Source organism: Artibeus jamaicensis, unplaced genomic scaffold (genome assembly GCF_021234435.1).
Source record: "Artibeus jamaicensis isolate MK-2021 breed Jamaican fruit bat unplaced genomic scaffold, CSHL_Jam_final contig_497, whole genome shotgun sequence".
NCBI lineage: Eukaryota > Metazoa > Chordata > Mammalia > Chiroptera > Phyllostomidae > Artibeus > Artibeus jamaicensis.
Window position 1 is genome coordinate 8,390,305 of NW_026521863.1, and position 22,105 is coordinate 8,412,409.

Genomic DNA, 22,105 nt, shown 5'->3' on the forward strand with positions numbered 1-22,105 from the left:
ACCTTCTGTTATACGCAGTTCTTTCTCATTGGGCAGGGGGGTGAATCACATTTCTGTTCATTCCCATTTTAATGTACACATTCTCCTCGTTGATCTCAAGTACAGATCACTGATGACAGAATAGTTAAAAGACAGATGCACCCTTCGTATCTCAGCCACCCTACCCCCCAGTCCTTACACTCCTAATCTGCCTTGTTTTGTCTCATTAGATTTATTGTCACCTGACACCGTCTCTGTGTTCTTATATGTCTGTTGTCCCTTGCTGGATTTCTACCACATATAAGAGTGCCTGGCATATAGCAGGTGCTCAGTAAAGCCTCAAATGGGAAAAAAAAGGTTGGCTGATTAACTGACTAGTTGTGTCAATAATGAAAGTGAATATCATGCAGCATAGATTATCAAAAAGTTTTGTGCTCTCTTTTCCTAAATATTAGGAGGTTAATTTTAAGCTAAATTACTCTGCAGGGAATATGTATTTGACTTACCTGTTTTTGGTAGAAGAAGCAAAATTCATAGCGCCTTGTATGCAGGAAAGGAATTTGCCTTAAAAAGAAATGTTGGGTACTAAAACATCAAATAGACTTCTTTTTCCTGTAAAGAATGTTTCAATATGTAAAACCACTTTCTTTTAGAGGTGCTAAATTAATCATAAAACTGAGTAAAGGCAGAAAGACAGTGATCTATTTTAAGGACTCCATTTTAGTGATTTCTGAGCTAATAGAATTACTTTTTAAAGAAATTGCAATAATTTATAAAATGTCTTCTAGCTGAAAGTATGTTATTTGTAGCTTAATTCAATTCTGATAATATGATCAGGAGGCAGCTTAGAGGAAAGAACAATAGTGATCATACAGGCTTCGCTCTCAGCCTGTTGTAAAGTAAGGAAATGCATCTAATACGTGAAAGCATTAGAGTACAGTTTTGTGGTAAAGAACACAGACTCAAGGGTCAGACTGTGTGCTAGTCGTATGACCTTGGGTGGGTAACTTTCTCTGTTCATCCCTTTGCTCGTGAGATTGTGTGAGGATTAAATGAATGCCTCCTACTTAGTAAGCACTTAATGCAATTTTTGATATAATTAATCAAATTATTAACCCATGCCTGTGCACCTCTGTTAATTAAGGGTTGATCAGGAGACTGCTAATCTGGAAAGAGGTATAGGAGGAAAATACTGTTATTTCTTTGGAGCGCTAGAAAATCCCCAGTGCCACGGAAACACTGGGGCTTAGAATTTCTGCGTTTTCTTCCAGATGTTTAGTCTAGATGTCGATTCTTTTAAAATAAATAAGTGATGGAACTCATAGATGCAGAGAACAGATTGGCCATCACCAGGGGTGGGGTAAAATTGTTCAAAAGGTACAAATTTGCAGTTATAAAATAAGTCCTGGAATGTAATGTATAGCATGGTGACTGTAGTTAATAATGCACTGTATACATTATACTGTATACATTGTGTTTCAGTATGGAGTACACTGTATACATCGTACACTCTATACATTGATTTTTCAATATTGACTTTGCATCCCACTCTTTTACCAAATTAACTTACTAGGTCAAATAGTTTTTTGATGGAGTCTGTAGGATTTTCTATGAACACTATCGTGTCATCTACAAACAATGAGAGTTTTGCTTCCTCCTTTCCAATTTGGATGCCTTTTATTTCTTTTTCTTGTCTCACTGCTATAGCTAGGACTTCCAATGCTATGTTGAATAGAACGTTACTACATTCTGTAGTAATTCTATAGTGTACATTGTTCTATGTGTACATTGTATACAGTGTATTATTAACTATAGTGTATTACTAACCCGACAGTTGCTAAGGGGGCAAATCTTAGAAGTTTTCATCACAAGAAAGAATTTGCAACTGTGTGGTGATGTTAAATAGACTTATTGTAGTGATCATTTCTCGATGTATAGGTACTGGCAGACCTCAGAGATATCGTGGGTTAGGTTCCAGACCACCAAGTAAAACTAGTGTGTAATAGAGTCATAATCTTTTTTGCTGGTGGAGGGTTTTGCCTTAAATCTGTAAAACAAACGAAAGAATGCAACATTTATGAAGCACAATAAAAAGAGGTATGCAGGTATATTGAACTTTGTATGTCTGAAACTAATATATGTCAATTATATCTCAATTTTTAGAAACTTGAAATGCTTTTCAATATCACTGGTGATAATCTTTCCTCCGAAATCTATTTTATCTGATATTAATATTGCTTTCCAGCATTCTTTTGATTAGTGTTAGCCTGGTATATATATTCCATCATTCATACCTATTTGCGTTTTTGTATTTAAAGTGGGTTTCTCATAGGCAGCTTATAGTTTCGTCTTGCCATTTTCCCCACCAATGGGCCATCTCTGCCTTATGCATTAGTTTTCTATTGCTGCTGTAACAAATAGCCACAAATTCAGTAGCTTAAGGTGACACAAATTTCTTCTCTTACAGTTTTGGGGATCAGAGGGTCTAAAACCAGGGTCAGCAGGGCTTTATTCCTGTGGAGCCTCCAGGAGAGCATTTGTGTCTTCGCCTGTTTCAGCTCCTAGAGGCCACCTGTATTCATTAGCTCCTGGACCCATTGCTTCCCCACCTGCCACTGCTCACCTGATCTTCCCGCCTCTCTCTCATAAGGACCCTTGTGATTATTCGACCCACCTGGACAATCTAGGAGGCCATCTCCCATCCCAGGATCTTAAATCACGTAGCACAGTCCCTTTTATATGGAAGGGAACGTTGTCCCGGGGATTAGCGTGTGGGCATCTTTGTGGGGCCAGCACTCCGCCCACTGCAGCTTGTTACCTGTAACTCTCTGTTCTGTTATCTCAGCAGTTCGTCGAAGGTGTGCAGTGCACGTCTTCACATGTCCCGGTCTGTCTGCACGTTCTGTACCAGCTCAGTTGTAGCATAAAACCTCACAGTATCTGCTTGCTTCTCTCCCTGCCAGGCCTTTGTGCTCATCAACATACTTCCCCATATGTTATAAATTTCACAATACAGTGTGTTTTTGTTTGCAAAGTCAATCCTGTGTAAAAGAGATTTAAATAAGCAAAAATTCTTAAATATTCATTCACATGGTTACCATTTTGGGTGTTCGTTACCCGTATTTCCACCCAGCATCATTTTTGGACTTTCTTCAGCATTTTGTACAGTATTAATCTGTTGGCAGTGAATCGTTCAGTGCTTGTGTGTCTGAAAGCACTTTATTTTGCCTTCCTTTCTTGAAAAACACACTGGCAGTGTTCTTTCAGTGCTCTTAAGGTGTTGCCCACTATCTTCTTGTGTTGTTTCTGACAAGAAATATGTCATCTTTATCTTTGCTTCTCTGTCTTTTTTCTCTGGCTGCCTCTAAAATTTTCTCTTTATCACCAGCTTTGAGCAGTTTCATCATGGTGTGTCCTGGTGACATTTTCTTTATGTTTCTTGTCCGTGGGGTTTACCGAGCATCTTGGATTTTCGGGTTTTTCTATGTTCCCTCTGGGCCGGTGTCTCAATATGGTCACTTCAACTACTCTGTCCACTTTTTATGTGGCACAGAAGAGTATGTCTGGCCCCAAACAGCCTATCTTGGCTGGAGTAAGGAGCTCTAGGATTCTTTTAACCATTAAGTCATTTACTTATTTTGTGGAATTTTGGAGATAGTAAGGTATTGGTTACAGTATTACCTCTGGGTTTTTGTAACAGGTAAAAGGAGTGATTATCTCTACCTGATGGGCACAGTGGGCAATTCTCAGGATGGAGACTCAAATAGGCTGGTGTTCAGGTCTCACGTGTGCCTCTAGCCTTCTGACCTTGAGCTTATCGTTGAACCTTTTTTAGTGTCAGCTTTCTCCCCTGGGAATACTGGTTATCTTTTGTGGTTATTGCAAGGGTAGACAGAAATTTATGTAAAGAACCTGGTGGTGCCAACAGCCAGTCAGTGGTTGCTATTATAATTATTCCCCTTCCTGTCATCTTATAAAGGGACATGAAAAGTAAGTTAGACATTCTAGAGAAAGGAGCTGTTTTTAATCAGAGATAATATTTGGAAATTCTTTTACCTTGTACAAACTTTAAGAAAGGAAGATTGCTTAACTTTTTATTGTAACATGATTACATCGTATTTTACGCATATAACTTTTTCGATATAGCTTTAACCATAGTTAATCGTAACATAGACAAACTCAATAAGTAAGCAAAAAAATAGCTTATAAGCCCTGGCCTGTGTAGCTCAGTAGATTGAGCGCGGGCCTTCGAACCAAAGGATCACAGTTCGATTCCCAGTCAGGGCACATGCCTGGGTTACAGGCCAGTTCCCAGCAGGGGACGCATGAGAGGCAACCATACATTGATATTTCTCTCCCTAACCCTTCCCCTCTAAAGATAAATAAATGAAATTAAAAAAAAATAGCTTACATACAAGGTGATTTCCTAGCCCTGGCTGGGTAGCTCAGTTGGTTAGGGTATCATCCCAATATGCCGAGGTTGCAGGTTTGATCCCCTGTCAGGGCACATACATGAATTAACCAAAGAATGCATAAGGAGGTAGGCAACAAAATTGATTTCTCTCTCTCCTTCCCTCTTTCCCTCTTTCTCACTAACTCCCCCCTCCCTTCCCTTCTGCATCCTCTCTCTCTAAAATCAATAAAAAAACTTTTCAAGTGATTTCCTAGGCCACCTCAGATTAAAAGGATAGGGACCAGTGCTAGAAGCAGACCCACTGAAAACAGCAGGAGGTGTTACAAAGAAAAGCCATAAGAACAAAATATAAAAACTGGAAGAAAATGCACAGTAGTAAGGGTCATAACCACCGAGGCCATTACTCTACCGGCAAACACGGAAAAGTCATCAGGAAAAGGGTGAAATTGGGTTCATCGTACTTGGCTGTAAGGAGGAGATTGTGCAGTAAAGTGGAGACGGATTTCCATGTATGTCTTTCTCAGAAATGTTAACACTTGAAGGAGTAAACATGGCTGACTAGAAAACGTACTGAATCAGCCATCTAATTCCTTCATGGGCTGAGTAAAGGACCTTCTGCTGTACATGTTCCGGTCCTGTTTGCAAAGCAGCCCTGGCTGGTGTCGCTCAGTGGATTGAGTGCGGGCCTGCGAACCAGACTACTGCGGTTCGATTCCCAGTCAGGGCACATGCCTGGGTTATAGGCCATTTCCCAGCAGGGGACGCATGAGAGGCAACCATACATTGATATTTCTCTCCCTCTCTCCTTCCCTTCCCCTCTAAAGATAAATAAATAAAATCTTTTTAAAAAATAGCAAAGCAAGCTCCCTTTTGGAAATCATTCAGTAATCAACACCCAAAAAAAGGCTATTGTAACATCTTGAATTCCTTTTGAAAGATGAAAGAATAGCACTAGTCTTTTCTATGTATTCTACATAAGAATAAAGATTTTTATTTTCCCCCTGCCTAGTTGCCTGTTACAGGGTTTTTTATTCTCATGTAGTTTGCCCTTGCGTCAGCAGTGGTGGCCTCCTGCTGACCCGGGACCGAGGGGGTGCTGCCAAGCTGTGTGGTCTGAGCTTCGCCCGCTGGGCAGTGGGCGCCGCCGTGAGCGCCTCCCCGCGAGGAGGCGGCATGAACGGTACAAGCTGGCTTATCTGATACAGATTTTTGGCCTCAAGGGATTTATAGTTGTGTGTAAGTTCCAAGAATCACATACATTCTCTCATTGTCCAGTTAGATCACCGACACACTACCTGGGTGGACCCCGGTTACTTGCCCTTATAGAAAAGTGTACGGTAGGACCTTGACTTGTTGGAAGAGAGATTTCTAAGGACCACATGAAGATACTCCTGCCTTTGCTTTCTTTTATAAGCTATTCTCCATTATGTTGTGACATGTCCCCTCTACCAAACCTAACAGCGGGGGGAGGGAGGGCAGGAACACTTTCTCTCTTGGATATTTGGTGTAATTTTTTCCAGTAAGAGTAAGAATTTTATAATTCCGTGCCTCGGTCATGAGTGCTAACATCTCTAGGGCAGTTAGCTCCCACCATTTATATACACGTATATGATTCTTTTCATGGTTTGGCTGTTTCTTACAGCCTTGCTTAATGTATGCCTTTACGCTAAGCTTACTTGTGTCACATTTTTTTTAGAAGCATGTAGGATTGAAAACTAAAATAAAAGTGATCGAACAGCCCTGCTGGTGTGGCTCAGTGGATTGAGAGCAGGCCTACAAACCAAAGAGCTGCAGGTTCGATTCCCAGTCAGGGCACATGCCTGGGTTGCAGGCTCGGTCCCTGGTGGGGGGCAGATGAAAGGTGACCACACATTGGTGTTTCCCTCTCTTTCTCTTTCCCCTTCCCTCTGTCTAAAAATGAATAAATAAAATCTTTAAAAATATGCTAGAACAATTTAAGAGTGTCCATAGCAGTACTCATTTGGCTGTACGTAAGTGCCTGCCTTCACAGCTCGCTGTGCCTTCCAGCGTGTTAGGAGGTAATACCCTAGGGTTTTGACGTGTGATGCACCAGTGTTATTCTTGAAGGGCTGTACTAATGACCTTTCCTGGTCCTCCATCACCGCCAGATATTATGACGATAAAAACATTTTTCTCTGTAAGTGGTTAGTTAGAAAGCCTGTGTCATTGTTGAGTATCTAGGCATTTGAATGGCTGTTATCAGTAATCACACTATTATTTCAGTGGGGTAGCACGTTTCCCCCCATAGTTGCTGCAGACCCTTCACTCACAGCTGTGAACACCTCCTCCCGTGGGGAGTCGGGAAGTGGAAGATCAGGCTACGAAGTGGTTGTGGACGAGGTAGACCTTCTAAAGCATGGGAGGGTTTGCTTGTCATTGACAGAGACTTAAGCCTGAAGGGGAATCCCAAAAATATATGATACAAGTGTAACTTTGAACTTAAGGAAGGAAGATAAATGTGTGTTGTATCCGTTTTCTTGTAGACAGCCAGGTACATCAGCGTGGAAAAATTTAACATTTCAAATGTGGCTGAGTTACAAGAGCATGTAAATTAATGCCAGAGAGCTCAGTTTACATTGTCTTGTTTTGGTCTTAATGACTAATTACTTAATTACTTTATATATATTGGCATTGTGAAACATAGGCTTTTAGTTCTGCCTCTTTGTTTTTGGTATGCTAATTTGTTTTGTTTTAATTATGTGAAGCATAATTGTAGAAAAATTCTAATGTTCTTCATTGACTGTAAATGCTATCATTAAATACACAGTTTTTATGTAGTAAGTGCCTCTCATAGAGTGTTATCTCCTGTTTTATTTATAGTATATTGCAGTGCTTACATTTTCTAAGATTTTTTTGTCTGGAACTCATCAAATTAAGTATTAACAAATTATGGTAATTTAAAATAAACCATAACTACTTTAATATCAGAGGTATGCAGTTATTTTTGCTGAACTACCATGGCTACATATATCAAACTAGATATTCCCAAACTTAAATGTTTAGCATCTTACCCTTATAGGCAGTTCAGCTCTGCATTTCTGAAACATTATTTACTTGTATAATTCTGCCCGAATTATCAGTGAAATAAGTCTGTGTAAGTTAATTGGCCTTACAGATTTGAGGAACCCAAAATCTCGAAGGCTAGGTTAGGAAGTTTCCAACTTTACAAAAAACCGAATGCTCTGGTCATCCACTTATCAAAAGTATATGAAGCACCCGCTCTGTACTGTTGTAGCTGCCGGGGACATTCAGGTAGGTAAGAAACAGGTGCTGTCCTAAGGAACGCACATTGTTACAGGGAAGGAAATCCCGTAGATAGGTCAGTATGATACAGTGTGTTGTAAGTGCTACAGAGAAGCACGTGCAAGGCACAGTGTTGACCCAAAGGCCGGCATAATCTACAAACTGGCCCCCTCCTCTCTGTCTTCTCTCTGGCTTGTGTGAGGCTTCTTTCATCCCTCCTGTCCTTTGCATGAGTTAGGCAAGGAGAGAAGAGAGGCATTAGCTTGGATTGAGCTAGAGAAGCAAGACCCAGGGGTGCTGAGCTCCCTGAGCTGGGACTCAGTAGGGAAGATGCTCATCTCTTCCTTTGTGATCTACTTTAGTGATGTTTGTTCCCACTAATTATAGTCACTCCTGTATTTTAAACTTTATAAGCTCAGGGGCTGCATCTGGTTTTATTTACCAAGGACTTAAAGAGTCAAGTTTTGTGCTGGACACAGGGGCACTTAACATGTGATACAGATTTATAGCTGGCTTAGCTCTGAGGCTCTTTTCAGCTAGGTGCCCACGCTGTCATGGTGCGGAAGCAGATGGGGTGGCGGAAAAAAGGGATTAAGGGGGGGGGGCACTTCACTTCACTGCTCCCCGCCCCCTTTCCTTCTCTGTTTTACTCAGAAAGGCTGAGGGAAGAGGAAGAGAAGCAAATGGTTAGGAGGTAGAACTAGGCAGGGGTGAAGCTATTAAAACATGCAGGATGAGTCGTCAGGTTGGAAGTGCCCGTGGATCAGGAAGTGTTAAGATTAGGGATGCGTGGTCTGGGAGTGCCTCCGGGCACCCCTGCAGCTCAGCCAGGCTCAGCGCCTGCCTCCCTGCTTTGACTCTCCCCACAGATGAAGTTACGGATCTCAGTGATATAGGGAACCCTATGTGTGTACTAAGGCTGTAAAGATTTAGTTGAATTAAGCTCATCTTTCATGCGATTTACTCATAATTCTCAGTATTTCATTATGATGTCTAGCCTCTACTTTAAAAACTTATAAATAGGAGTCGAGTTTTTGCTCCATCCATACAAAAATACAAGTCATTCCGAGGGTCAAAATTATGTTACTATATCATTTGTGAAGTTGTAAGCCGTTGTTATGCTCCCATTTGTCACTGTCCCGTCATTGCCGTGGTAAAAGGAAACCACCATAGTAGTCTTTTGCAGGGGGTGCCGTCACCTGTTGCTTCATTAACGGTCTCTCGTAGTCTCTGGCTTTTCAGATTTAATAATGCCCAGATTTTAAGTGAAAAAGTTAGTTTCAGTATTTGACAAAGTGCATGAGCTCATTTTATTGATCTTTCTGTAAACTAGATGCTTTCCGACGCAGCCCCCGGAAAACTGAGAATTGTCCACGGAGATGTGTTGACATTTAAGGTGGAAAGGGCTTTTCCAGAAAGTCTTAAAAGACAGTGGGAGGATGGTAAGTGACTTTGGAGCGGTTTTCTTTTTTTTTTGTAATTATTTATATTATATATTTATTACAAATGCTATATATTTATATTAAAAATTAGCTAAGCAGAATAAATAGTTGATATGTATTATAATTTTATTCTGCTTTTCCACTTTCTTCCAAAATACAAAATCTATATTACTTTTTCTTAATTCTATAATTAATTTTGTCTTATTTTTCAAATGCTTTGGGTTGTGTTCAAATAAACTTGTCATTTTTAAGATTCCACATAAGGATGGGGCGAACTATGAGGTGTTACTTTTTCCAGATGGTAAACAAAAAAAGGGGTGTTTAGTAAACCAAGCCACTTCCGAACCTTTCTTTTATTTCCATTGTCTTGCACACTCAGTGACCAACCAAGGCACTGGTCATCTGGGTGCCGCACAAGCACGTGGACCTCTTCATGTCCGAAGCAAATTATCTTTTTCCTCAAAGCAGCTCTTTTGTATATTTTTCCTAAGCCAAAAATATGAGGATATTTTCACTGAGTGAATACCAATTACCGAATTTTTTGGACTGTAAGATGCACCAGACCATAAGATGCACCTAGGTTTTAGAGGAGGAAAATAGGGAAAACAATTTTGAAGCAAAAAGTGTGGTAAAATATCTAATAACATAAATAACATAGGCTGCCGCCCTGGACTCCCCCTCCCCCTCCCCCCGAGAGCCAGGTAGGCTGCATTCGGCCTGTAAGAAGCAACCCCTGTTCGCTCCCAAATTTGGGAGGAAATATAGTCCGAAAAATACGTCTTACAGTCTGAAAAATACGGTAGGTAGAATTTTTTCCTTAATTCAAAGCCAATTGTGAAAAAAACATTGCTTTTGAAGGATAAAGTAGAAAATACACAGTCATAGTTTTTCATATGTTTTTATTGGATGCTATTAATATTTAATTCAACTTTACTCTTCAGTAAAATTGTATTCAAAATATATTGATGAAACCATTTCAAGTTGTTTTTCCTCCTGCCAACAGACCCTCCAAATGTACATATTATTGGAAATCTGCCTTTTAATGTGTCAACTCCACTGATAATCCGGTGGCTTGAGAATGTTTCCCAGAGAGACGGGCCTTTTGCTTACGGCAGAACCCAGATGATGCTGACTTTTCAGCAGGAAGTGGCAGAGGTAAGTTTTCATTTTTCCCGGCCATTCTATCCCACGATCAAATTCCAAAACAAAAGAGCACTGTGTTTTCAACGCAGACCGTGTTTCCCGAAATTACTACTCCAGGGCACACACGGAAAAGCCAGCCACGGCGCAGACACACGTGAGGTGTGACGGCGGCGGCAGGCGTAGCTGCTGCCAGCGCTCCGTGCCGAGCCTGAGTGATGTGCTGCTCACTAAGGAGGCCAAGCAGCAAACACAGGACAAGTGGCCACAGCGCGATTGGAGAAAGATGGGAGCTGTGTGACACTGTGATGCGTTACATGCAGGGATGGGCACGTGATGTGCTGTCATTGATACGCTGAACTCAGTGGGGCAGCAGTTAAAAAATGTTAGTAGCTGGGATCCGAGGAAGGGGAGGGGGCTGGCGTCTCCGCCCGGACAGAGACCTGCACTTACTCCCCACCGGCTGTGCCCGCGGGCCCACAGCAGTTGTGCTCCCCGTTCACTCCCTGGGAAGGAAGCCTCCAGGGTAGGTGAGCGGATCTGTTTCTTAAATTGTTTGTTACGGCATACAAGCACAGGAGAGTAGATAATGTGTATACGAGGTCCGTCCGGAAGGTATCCGGCCATGTACTGTGAAAACTAGGCACACTTATTGAAGAAGATATACAAGAAACATTGTACATAGGACGGTGACACCTCAGTCACCTAACAGTAGGCATCTCACACAGTTCTCCCAACAGCCATCAACTGTCCCATCATATTTGCCTGAATCTCATCGATGGTCTGAAATCTCTTTCCTTTCAAAAGTGACTTTAGTTTTGAGAAAAACCAAAGTCACAGGGTGCCAAGTCTGGGCTATGGTGGGGCTGAGTCACCTGGGTGATTTGATGTTTTGCCAAAAACTCTGCAGGAGACATGATGCACGGGCTGGCGTGTTGTCATGATGAAGCTGCCAATCATCAGTAGCCCATAGCTGTGGGCTTCTGAATCATCCAGATAGTTTCCACCTAGGAATAATGTTCAAGCTTAATGCAGAATTTGAAGCAGATTCGTTGCTCTAGTCTCTCAGTCATTTGAATGTGATGCCCACATGGTCCATATGTTCACTCAGTGGCGCCTGCCACCCCCACTGACTAGTACAGTGAAGTGATCATTGTTCACACATGCGCATTCCAGTCCGCTGTCCTTGGCTGCCAGGTTACGTTGATGTTGTGCAAACCATTCTTACTGTGTTAACAATGGCTAGACTTTTTCCAGACAGACCTCGTATATATATATGGTTTAACAAAAAGAACAGCGGAATCTCCACCACCTGAGGCAACTTAATTAAATTGGCAACGTCTTTGACACTCCCTTGGATGCCTCATTCAGGTTATATCTCCTGTCCCCACCTATGGCAAAGGTAATCAATACAGTGGATTCGAGATTTACAGTCTCTGCAGTTTATCACATAGATCCTTTTTTTTATTATTGTTAAGTGTAGTTGTCTTCATTCCCCCTACCACCACTTCTTATATATTACTAATATGCTTTAGTTTTTGTCCACTTTTGAACTTTATACACCTGGATTCATGCAGTATCTTTCCTTTTTATCCTGATTCACTTGTATTGCCTATAGGTGGAGTTTATTTGTATGACTATATACTACCCAGTCTTTGACTGTCATAATTTATCTGCCCTTTCTCCTGTTTTGGGACCCTGAATTAGTTTCGGTGTTTCGTTACTTCAGACAAAGTGGCCGTGAGCATTCTTCTGTTTATGTCAGCTGGAGCAGACAAGCACATAGAAATGCTGGATTGAAAGGGCTGTAAATCTTCACTCTTGCTAGATAATGCAGAATTGTTCTCGCAAGTCATTATGCCTGTTTTATATTCGCACCAACAGTTCACTTTGCTTCATATCCTTGTCAGTATTTGCTTTTGCCAGACTTGCACTTTTTTTGTTAATCTCAGGAGAATGGTGTGTCATTGTGGTTTTATTTTGTCTTTTGCTGATTTCTAATGAAATTGAGCACCGTTTTACATGTTTATTGGCCTTTTGGGTAAGCCCTTTTTTGTGAAGTGCATGCCTTTTCCTCAGTTTTCTGTTGGGTTGCTTCTCTTTTTCTCAGTGATTCAAAGGAGTTCTTCCATATTCTTCTTACTATCCCTGATTAAGTGTGTTGCGGACACTCCACTGTGTGTGTCGTTATTGTCTTTTTACAGCGTCTCTTGAAGAGCTGATGTTCATAATTTTAAATTTATGGTTAGTGCTTTTCGTGTCTTGCTAAAACAATCCTTTCATAGCCTGAGATCATGAAGATATTTTTCTGCGTTATCTTCTAGAAGCTTTATTGTTTCTGCCTTTCGAACTTATGTTTATAATCCCCTTGGGGTTGATTTTGTGGATGATTGAAGGAGAAGCCAGTTTTAGTATTGTTACCATACAGTGCTCATTAACCTAGGGCCATGTATTGAAAAGTCTGCCCTTCACTGACCTACTGATCTTTATCAACACCTGTGACATAATGACAAAACCCTGTGTAAGCACTGGTCTGATTCGACACAAGAAGAAAGAGGGTGTGAAATCTCGGAAACAGGTGGTCTAACAAAGATGGAGGGACTCTTCGGGAAGAGCATTCAGTTCTCATCAGCAGATCAAAAATTTGATAAAGCACCTATCATGCTTGCATATATTGAACGTTAGGGAGAATTTAGGACTGAATTAGTGATAAATAAACAGAACCCTAAAGACAGTAGGGATTGCAGTAAATAAAGCACGTCATTATTGGAAAGAGATGTAAAAAGGATTTGGAGATACACTGTTTATATAACATCTGGAAATGTAGTTCAGTTCCAGGGATCACCCTGAGAAGCGGACCTACGAGAATGGGTAGGGAGATTTGGAATAGAAGGGTGTCAGAGAAGCCTTGCCTGGGGCCTGCTGAAATGTCTTGTAAAGCTCCGATCCTCAGAGCGCTGCGGCACAGCCTGAGCGGACGGAGGCCAGACGGGAAGGCCCAGAACCAGATGACTTAATGCAGAGTGATGATCAAATTATAAATCAGAGGAAGAAAGAATCATTTAGCAAATGCATGCACACTTCATTAACTCTTATGAAAACATTTAATAATTCACCATATGTCAAAATAAATTCCAATTACTGTGTCTTCAAATTGACCACACATTTCTGCAGTGTCTAAGCTGTTGTGAATTCTGCTCAATTTATTTTTCATTTCAGATGTATTTTTATTTCAAGAAGTTCCATTTGGATCTTATTATATCTTCCCTTTCTCACTGTATGTTCATGCTTTCATTGGCATATTTGTGCGTATGTATTACACACAGAGCTGTTTTAAGATCTTTGTTTACTAATTTCATCACCTCTGTCATTTCTGTACTGTTTACCAGCTGACTTTTACCCCTCATTACTATGGGGCTCATTTTTCTGCTTCTTTGTAAGCCCCGCAATTTTCGACAAGACATCAGATCTTGCGAGCTTTTTGTCTTATCAATGTTGGTGGGAGCTGGATGTCGTTGTATCGGGTTGAGTGGTGGGTTTTGTTCTGGCCCATAGATAATGCTTGCAGATTGTTTTGAGGTTTCCTCTTAAACTTGGTTATGACTGATCCAGAGTGGCCATTAATCTGAGGCTAATTAAATCCCGCTACTAAGTCCCACCCTTTGTGAGGAATTCCTCCAGCCCCCTGTGTATCCTAGGGCTCTCCCCTGTTGCTGTTGGGGGTGCAAACTGTTTCCAGCTCTTTGTGAGTCCATTTTCTCCTGCCTTCTGATGCTACTTTCTCCATCCTCTCAACGTCCCAAGCCTTGAGGAGTTAGCCTCATGTACTCCCTGGTCTGCGTTCAGCCAGAGACTTGAAGAGCCTATCTCAGGAGCTCTCGCTCACTTCTTCCTCTCTCTCTCTCTGCCCCCACCCCGCACTCCCCACCCTGTGTGTGTCCCCAAGTCTCTAGCTGTCTGCCCCACGAGTTCTGGCTGCCCAGCCTCCCAGGGGTCCAGCCTCTCTGCTCAAGTCAAGGAGACCCCTGGGCTCCGTGGGTTCCTCCTTATGCTGCAGCCCAAGAACAGCCCCTGCGAGCTGGGCAGTCACAGGCTCACCGCCTTTCTCTCTCGTGATCACAGCCCCTCACTACTTGCTGTCCAGTTAGGAAAACTGTTGTTTCGTGTGTTTTATTGAACCTCAGTTGCTTCTGTAAAAAACTTTTTAACATCAGAATTCCTTTGCAACTGGATTATATGATTGCATTCGTCCACTTCTTTAGGTTCCTTCCTCTCAAATAATGTATGAGGGTATCCTACGGATTTTATCTCTTAGGCCCACCCCTCTCTCTTCACCTTGTTCCCCTTGACAGCAGTGACTCTCCGCTGAGTGATCCTGACACACTGCCCTCAGGGCCATTGTTGGTTGTCACAGGGCAGGAGCACTTCTGCTGTCTGGCGGGTAGAGGCGAGGGGTGCTGGTAAATGTCCTTCTGTGCGCAGAACGGCCCCCCACAACAGAGTCACTTAGCATCACCCAGCCCCAAACGTCAGTACTGCCCAGCCTGAGAAACCGCGTTAGAGTGTGTGGCCATAAGGCCCTCGCAACCACGTAAGACCCTTTACGGTGACACCCCCACTTTCTGGAGGCCTTCATCACCCCCCGCTCATGGGTCTGCGAATTCTCTTATGTTGGTTTGAACTGAGCTCATGCTAATGGTTTTCTTTGTGTTTTCTCAACCTTTGAATTTGTCCTTGGATAGTTTTTCCCAGCTGACATGATTATTATGGTACTCCTGTTCTTGAAAAACACAATAGAGTTGCCAAACACCGCACACGCTCATTCTTTTGGGAGAGAGAACAAAGGCACAGAGGCTGAAGAGGCGGAATAGTATTTCCGTGACTCAGAGAGTCAGTAGTGGTTATTAATGGTGTTGCTCCCGCACCACATGCAATTATTTTTCTTTAACAAAAAAAGCTGATTTTACTTAAATTTTAGTATGAATTTTGAAGAGAATTTACACTAAGTCTATAATTTAAGAAATGCCTTAGAAGTATGGGTAACACTGGTTCTCTGACTGTTTTCCAGTTTTGCAAGTGAAAGTTTCAGGAGGAGAATAAATAACATCATTTTCTTATATATTCTCTGCTCTTGACACGGTCATGTTTGTAATTTTGTACTTTAGCCACAGAAAGCACTTTTGAACATTTTCTCTGTTTGACTTGGTGAATTATAAAACAAACACAACCCTCTTCTTTCTGTCTAGGACTGCAAGGTCTGGATGTGTGAATTCAGCTCATACACCTTAAGGGACATAGAGACAGTTTAAAGTTACAGCTTATACAATAGAATCAGACTGTGGGGCAGTAAATGAGACCGTAACAAATCTCATCTAGCCTCACTGTATAGATGATGAAACTGAGGCTCAAAGTCAGTTAATGTTTTCCAAAAGGTCATGGAGCTAGTTCGGGGAAAGCCGAACTTGAACACAAGCCACATGTGTTCTGCTGAAGGAATGATGTTTATCTTCTCCATGTGGCCCGAAGGTCTTTTCTTTCCAGTCCAGCATCAGCCTCCTCACCTCCTGCCATCTCCAGGGACCCCGGCTGTTTAACAGTCACGTCCCCAGCAGTGGGGGAGTTAGCTCTTCATTAACATGTACTTCTCTTTGTCTCTAATGTGTGGCTGTTTCACTTCTCAAGTATAAGCCAATTTTTTCTACTTGTACCCGAAATTATTTTAGATGAGTAAGGGGGAAAAAAGTATTTCAGCAACACTGTGCTTGTGAATTCTTTGACCCCATCTTTCCCCTTAGACTCAGAATGCTTTTAAAAGCTCAAAGGTTAGACATTTCCTTTCACTGAAAAAGTAACTGCTTTGGTTTCCTGGCCTTTTGCTGTTGTAATCATCTGTCTTCTAGTGGAGTTTGAATTTTCATAGCTTTACCTAGAATATGTGTATCACCGAAATAACAAATCATCTTCAAGGGGTTGACTGACCGCTTACCTGTTAAGCCAGTTTCGAATGAAGTCCTGTGCAGAGCTTTCTGGTCTGTGGCTCGAATTTCTCTGGGTGAGTTAGGGCGGATGTGTGTGCTGCTGTCTTCTAAGTTGAGCCGTGTGGTTCACACGTTCTCATTTCCACACCATGGCTGCCTCTGCTCCAAAGACTGTGTGGGTCACGTTGAAGGTCGGGACCGCCCCTCGGCTGCAGGAGTGGACACACCGCACTCCAAGTGAAACGGACCGCGTCCTGTCTTCATGGCCCATCATCTCACTCTCCGTGCGTCACTGGCTTGCTTTTTGGTCAAAGTAATTTTTCCGTCTCTTTATTCACCTGTGGAAACATACATTTCAGATGTAAAGTGGCAAATTGAAGAAAACTCAAGATGAAATAATAATTTTTTAAATCTGGGCATTCCTTTTGGTTTATTTTCTAGTTTTGTGATTATGTTCACGCTAGATTTTAGTTTTATACAAAACTGCTTTGACTTGTGCCAATTTGCACAGTGCATTTTAAGTTAATGTTTACCAGTGGTAAAATTAAGCTCTTTTTAAATCAAGAAATAGAAATAGTTTTGACTACTTGATCCATAAACTTATTTTTTTTAACTTAAATCTGTACTTCCATTATTTGTCTCTGTATTTTTGGTATTTGCTTGAGAATACTGTATTTTGCCATGTGTTATGTGCACCCACATTTTTGTGGGCATCATAGATGGGATTATTGTACCCATGTACAATGCGCATCCTATTTTTCCCTGAAAAATTTGGGCAAAAAGTGCACATTATACACAGCAACATGTATAATGTACCAGGGGTACATATAGTTCTTGGTTTCACATTTTAATAAGAGTTCATTCTGTCAGATACACTGTGGTACCTCATCCCTTGTCATAGACTCAGCTTCCCAGTCATTTGAACTGTCCAAATACAGATGAGAGCCAGATAATTTAAAATAAGAAGAAGATGAGGGGTGGTTTTGAATAACAAAACAGATGCTATACATAATCTACAGCCATCTTGGCCCATAGGAAGTTTCCTCAGCATCTCAAATTAAAACCTATTTTTAAAATTTCACTTAAGACAGAATTGTCAGATTATGTGGTTTTCATGCCCAGCTTAGAAGCAGCAGAGGAAAAGGGGCTGTTAGAGGTCAGCACAGAACAGTGAAGCAGGAAAGCGGAACTCCGGCTCGTGGACAGGAGTCTAAAAGCGCTGCTAGTTCAGGGCCAGGTGCACCGCCCCCACCCCCGGCCCCAGCACTGCTGCGGGAATGCTGGCCCTGGGTCTCGTGAGAGCGTCGGAAAGTCTAGTGAACTCGCAGAACGCAGGGAAGTGCGATACATTTTAGAAAGGTGAATGTGCCTATTTTTTTACCCTCAGCCAGCATTGTCCAGTCTTAACATATTGCCATTTTTCTAATCTGTTTTAAGAAGTAAAATAATGCAGATATGTTTGGAGCGCTGTTTCCTTTATTTCCCTCCCCTGAGTTGTGCTGTGTTACAATGTGTATTCATCATTTCTGTGCATGGTTTTCACTAGCACTGCAAATATAGATACATTCACACACACAAAATAAATAACCTTTTGAAACTTTTATATAAATGAAGCCATACTGTACATATTTTCCTCCACTTAATTATTTTTTACTCTATTTTGGGGTCCATGTTGGTAACCCTTGTTATTCATTTTGACCGTTATTTAGTATTCCATTGTCAGAATGACCACGATTTACTTATTCAGTCACCTGCGGTGGACCTTTGTTTTTACAGTTTTTATATTGCACATACTGTTGCAATGAACATTCATTCGAACACACGTGTGACCAGACAGACTGTGCTCCAGGACGAAGTCCTGAAGGTAAACCTAGGGGGTCACGCGGGTGTACTTGGCCTCCGCTCCTCTCCGTGCATGGTCCAGTTGTGGTCCCAGGGGCTTGGACCAGTCCCCTACCAGTCCCCCTCACAGGGGGTGTCGCTCCAAGCAGTCGCCGAGGCTAGGTTCTCCCAGGTCCTTTCTTGTGCCGTTTAAATTCTGTGCATTTTATGGATGTGAAATTGTATCTCATGATGGCTTTAATTTGCCTGCCACTAATTTGCAGTGTGGCTGAGCGTAGTTTATAGTTCACTAGAGTTACTCTTACATTTTCTGTTCGCCGTTTGTCTTTCGATTGTGATCAGACTGGGTTGACTGTTTGCTGATGACGCCTTGTCGCCCTCCCCTAGAGACTGACAGCCAGCACCGGGAGCAGGCAGCGCAGCCGCCTCTCCGTGATGGCCCAGCACCTCTGCCACGTGCGGCACGCCTTCACCATCCCAGGCCGGGCCTTCGTGCCCAAACCGGAGGTCAGTCTCGCTCTTTCTTTCTCTGTCCCAGAGTCGGGATTTGAATTGTGTTCTCTGCTCCTCCCAGGGTGTGTCACAGGAGATTATCTCTGGGGTCTAGTCCTGGGACATGCAAACTGCACCATAAGTTTTTCTTTCCCTCTCCCGAATAAGAAGCATGAAAGTTACAGTATGAATTTAAAAATGACAGGTTTTAGTCTGATTTTTCTCCCGCTTATTTAGAAGGGTTAAATGTCCACTTTTATCCATGTTGCCCTGGTGGTGATACTATTATTATTGTTGTTGTTGTTATTCCTTTTATGCCTAGATTATCCTAGTATGAAAGGTAAGTTATATGGTCAGCCATTCCTCAAAAAAAGGAATCAATATGTGTGTGTGTGTGTGTGTGTGTGTGTGTGTGTGTGTGTGTGTGTGAGAGATTTCTGTTAGAGACTTCTCACTAATGTTATATCAAACATTAGTTTTCGTGAAATTTTTTCCACTTTTTTTGAGAGACCCTATTTTGGTAATATTACTTACAATGATCTCAAAAAATAGCTGAATATTAAGTTAGACTTTGACTATTATATCTATATACCACTAATTACAGAAACATAAGTGCTAATTACAGAAATAAAGTTTCTCTGCCAAAATTAAATTCAATAAACTGGCATCTGTACCACAGGACATGTGCCATAAAAACTCATCTGTTTCTTCTCTGAATGGAACATCTGCATGAAAGCCCTGGGCCAGGCGGTGGGGGGAAGGCAGACAGACGTTGGGGGGCTGCCCGCAGGACCCACAGCCAGTGCAGAGCCGAGTTCCCCGGGCTCGCCGCAGAGTTTCCCTTACATCATCTGGCATTCAAGTAGATGGCGCAGTAAAATTGTCCGTGTGTTTTTTAGGTTTAGAAGCAGATTTTAAGTTTAGCATGGGGCGCTGATAGTACTGGACCTGTGTGTACATCTTGAAGTGGGGTCCGAGAAGGCTCAGTGTTCCTCGTCACCACCTCCCGCTCCCTCTGCGCTGCGTCTGCCGCACAAGGGGAGGCTTCTTGTGACTGTAGGGTCCAGACCATCTCCCGTTTACAGACAGACTTCACGGTCGCGTCTTCTAAAGCAGCTCCGAGAACTCACTCTGAGTACCACCTCCTTGCAGCATCTCAAGGCTTCAGACATTAAAAATTACTTCTTTCAAAACAATAGATCCTAGTAGACCCTAGGCAGAATTTGACAACTGAGATGTGATGTAGGTCATCACCAAATTTCCTACATTTGTCCTTTCAGGAATTTTCTGTGCTAGAACAGGTGCCCACTGTATTGAAGAGAACCAAGAGATTATATAGCTTGCTTTTTGCTTCTTGTCATGCAAGAAGATGTGTATGTAACGTTTTGAATAATGCCAGACCCAATTACATCAGAAACCAAGATCTTTATCTTTAGGCTTTTTGTAGTGTTAGTTATTACCATAACCCAGAAACTTTAGGCTTCCTAATTGTTCCGAGGATTTCTTAGAGTAGATGTTAGAGTATTTGTAGTGGAAAGTTTCTAACTCTTTGTTTTAGTTACCTTGTCGAGGGCATTTGATGGTGTTTAGAAGTTGCCAACTTTTTTGATTTAGGGATAAGGTACCCTTGTTAGTTTAGGAGTAAGGCTTTATGAAAATTGATTATTTGTGGGAAAAGAGCTAGCTATGTTTTTTATTTTCTTTTTATTGAGATATGTTTGCTTTTTGGCAGAGTAAACATACAATTTTCTTGACATGCTTTTCATCATATTGAAAATATTACGTGCAGGAATTTATTTGTAATCTAGGAAAGCAGTTATTGAGGAGAGAGAACATATTATGGTAAAGGAAAACAATAAATCAAAGGATTAAATTTTAGTCCTTAAAGAATTTGCTGTTGCTTTGAAGTAGTTTTACCACATTAGAGCAGCTTACAAATACCCTGAAAAAAAAACCTAGAAAATATTTGGCTAATAGTTACGTTGAGCAAATTTTTAGAAAAGTTTGTTTTCTTAAGAAAGAGGAAGAGTTTTTACAGAGATGTTAAAATAATAGTGCAACGTGGCCCCTCTGGCTGAACACTCCATGTGCACAGAGCGACGATCGAGTAGCTGCTGTACACGGGCAAGAGCACAGAGGGCGCAGGCAGAGGCGGAGGCGGGCTCCTGGGGGACGAGAGAGAGGGGTTAGTTCTCTGCAGGTGCTCCTGCAGGACTAGAATTCAGTACTTACTCTCAGGCAGAACTCTTTCAGAACTAGACATAGAATTTCTTTCGTGATACGACAAGATGGGTTTGTTTCTACCCACCTTAGGATTTTTCCTGTGAGAATCTGTTAGCCCTTCTGTTCGTCAGTCTTTAGGTTAAACTAACTCAGTCACCTTTACTGGCAGAACTTTCACTACCAGGGAACTACTGTGATTCTCTTCTGACTAGTTGGACAAAGTTCTTAACAAACCCTTCACTCTCATTAACTTCTCTAGTGCAGTCCCTGAACTCTGAACCCCAAATTCTTTTCTATCTACAGAGAACACAGTCTTGTAAAATCAGATTAATTGGTCTACTCTAAAGTTTCTTAAACTACTAGAGTTTGTAGCATATGGATTTGAAGTTAGAATTTTTAAATTTTAATATTTTCATTTCGCTGTTTAGTTAGTAAAAGTGTTATTACAAGACAAAACGTCCCTTTTCTAGTTCGAAATTAGAACTAGAAAATGCTTCAACCCTGTCTGGTATGGCTCAGTGGATTGAGTACTGGCCTAACAACCAAAAGGTCTCTGGTTCCATTCCCAGTCAGGGCACATGCCTGGGTTGCAGGCCAGGTCCCCAGTAGGGGGCGCTCAAGAGGCAACCAACCACATATTGATGTTTCTCTCCCCATCTTTCTCCCTTTCCTCACCTCTCTCTAAAAATAAATAAGTAAAAATTGTTTTTAAAAAAGAAATAAAATGGTTTCACAAAAGAATAAAACTTTTAAGTTTCTCAAGCTGACCCCTAAAGATCCCTGAGAACCTGTGTATTTCTGGGGTCCCACAGTAATTTTTTCTCCAGCTAAGTTTGCCCATTACTGGAGTTTGATAAATACTGAGCTATTAACTATTCCTGCAAAATTCTGCCATCTATTTTTCTTTTATAAATTGTGGTCATGGGTCTGGTAACCTAGCATCCTCCCCAAAGCATGGGCAGGTGTTACATCCAACTGTGTCCTATATACTCCAGCCTAGTAGGAAAGTCACTGAGCTGTAACGTGACAATTGGAACATGTTCTTTTGATTGACAGGATAGAGGCAGCATTTTCTGGTGGAAAAACTAGAAGTACTGTGAAGTCAGGTAGACCGGTTGGGATTCCAGCGCTCCTAGTTATGAGGACTTGCTCAGGTTAATAGGTTGAGTTTTAATACATCATATTGGGGCAGTAACCCTTGAAGGATTGAGATAATCAATGCAAAGTGTGTAATATGAGCCTCTGGCACCACAAGGCAGTTAGTGGAAGATAGATGTTACTGTTTTGAATAAAAACAAGTATTTATGAACCAACTTGTAATATCTTGCTGC

The 22,105-nt window shown here is 41.7% G+C and overlaps 1 protein-coding gene and 1 long non-coding RNA gene across 3 annotated transcripts in view; one reads left to right on the plus strand and one right to left on the minus strand.

The window, feature by feature from the left end:
• Positions 1–22,105, plus strand: part of TFB1M (transcription factor B1, mitochondrial) — a 57,225-nt gene that overhangs the window by 4,598 nt on the left and 30,522 nt on the right. For both annotated transcript variants that reach the window (XM_037126135.2, XM_037126134.2), the window contains exons 3-5: positions 8,991–9,099; positions 10,103–10,254; positions 18,447–18,566. In XM_037126135.2, the coding sequence (XP_036982030.2) occupies positions 8,991–9,099; positions 10,103–10,254; positions 18,447–18,566 (381 nt within the window). The remainder of the gene's footprint in view (positions 1–8,990; positions 9,100–10,102; positions 10,255–18,446; positions 18,567–22,105) is intronic.
• LOC128627976 (uncharacterized) lies at positions 14,574–16,514 on the minus strand. The gene is made up of 2 exons (XR_008392284.1): positions 16,226–16,514; positions 14,574–14,673 (listed from the first exon to the last, which is right to left on the minus strand). It is a non-coding gene; the product is annotated as an uncharacterized LOC128627976 (long non-coding RNA).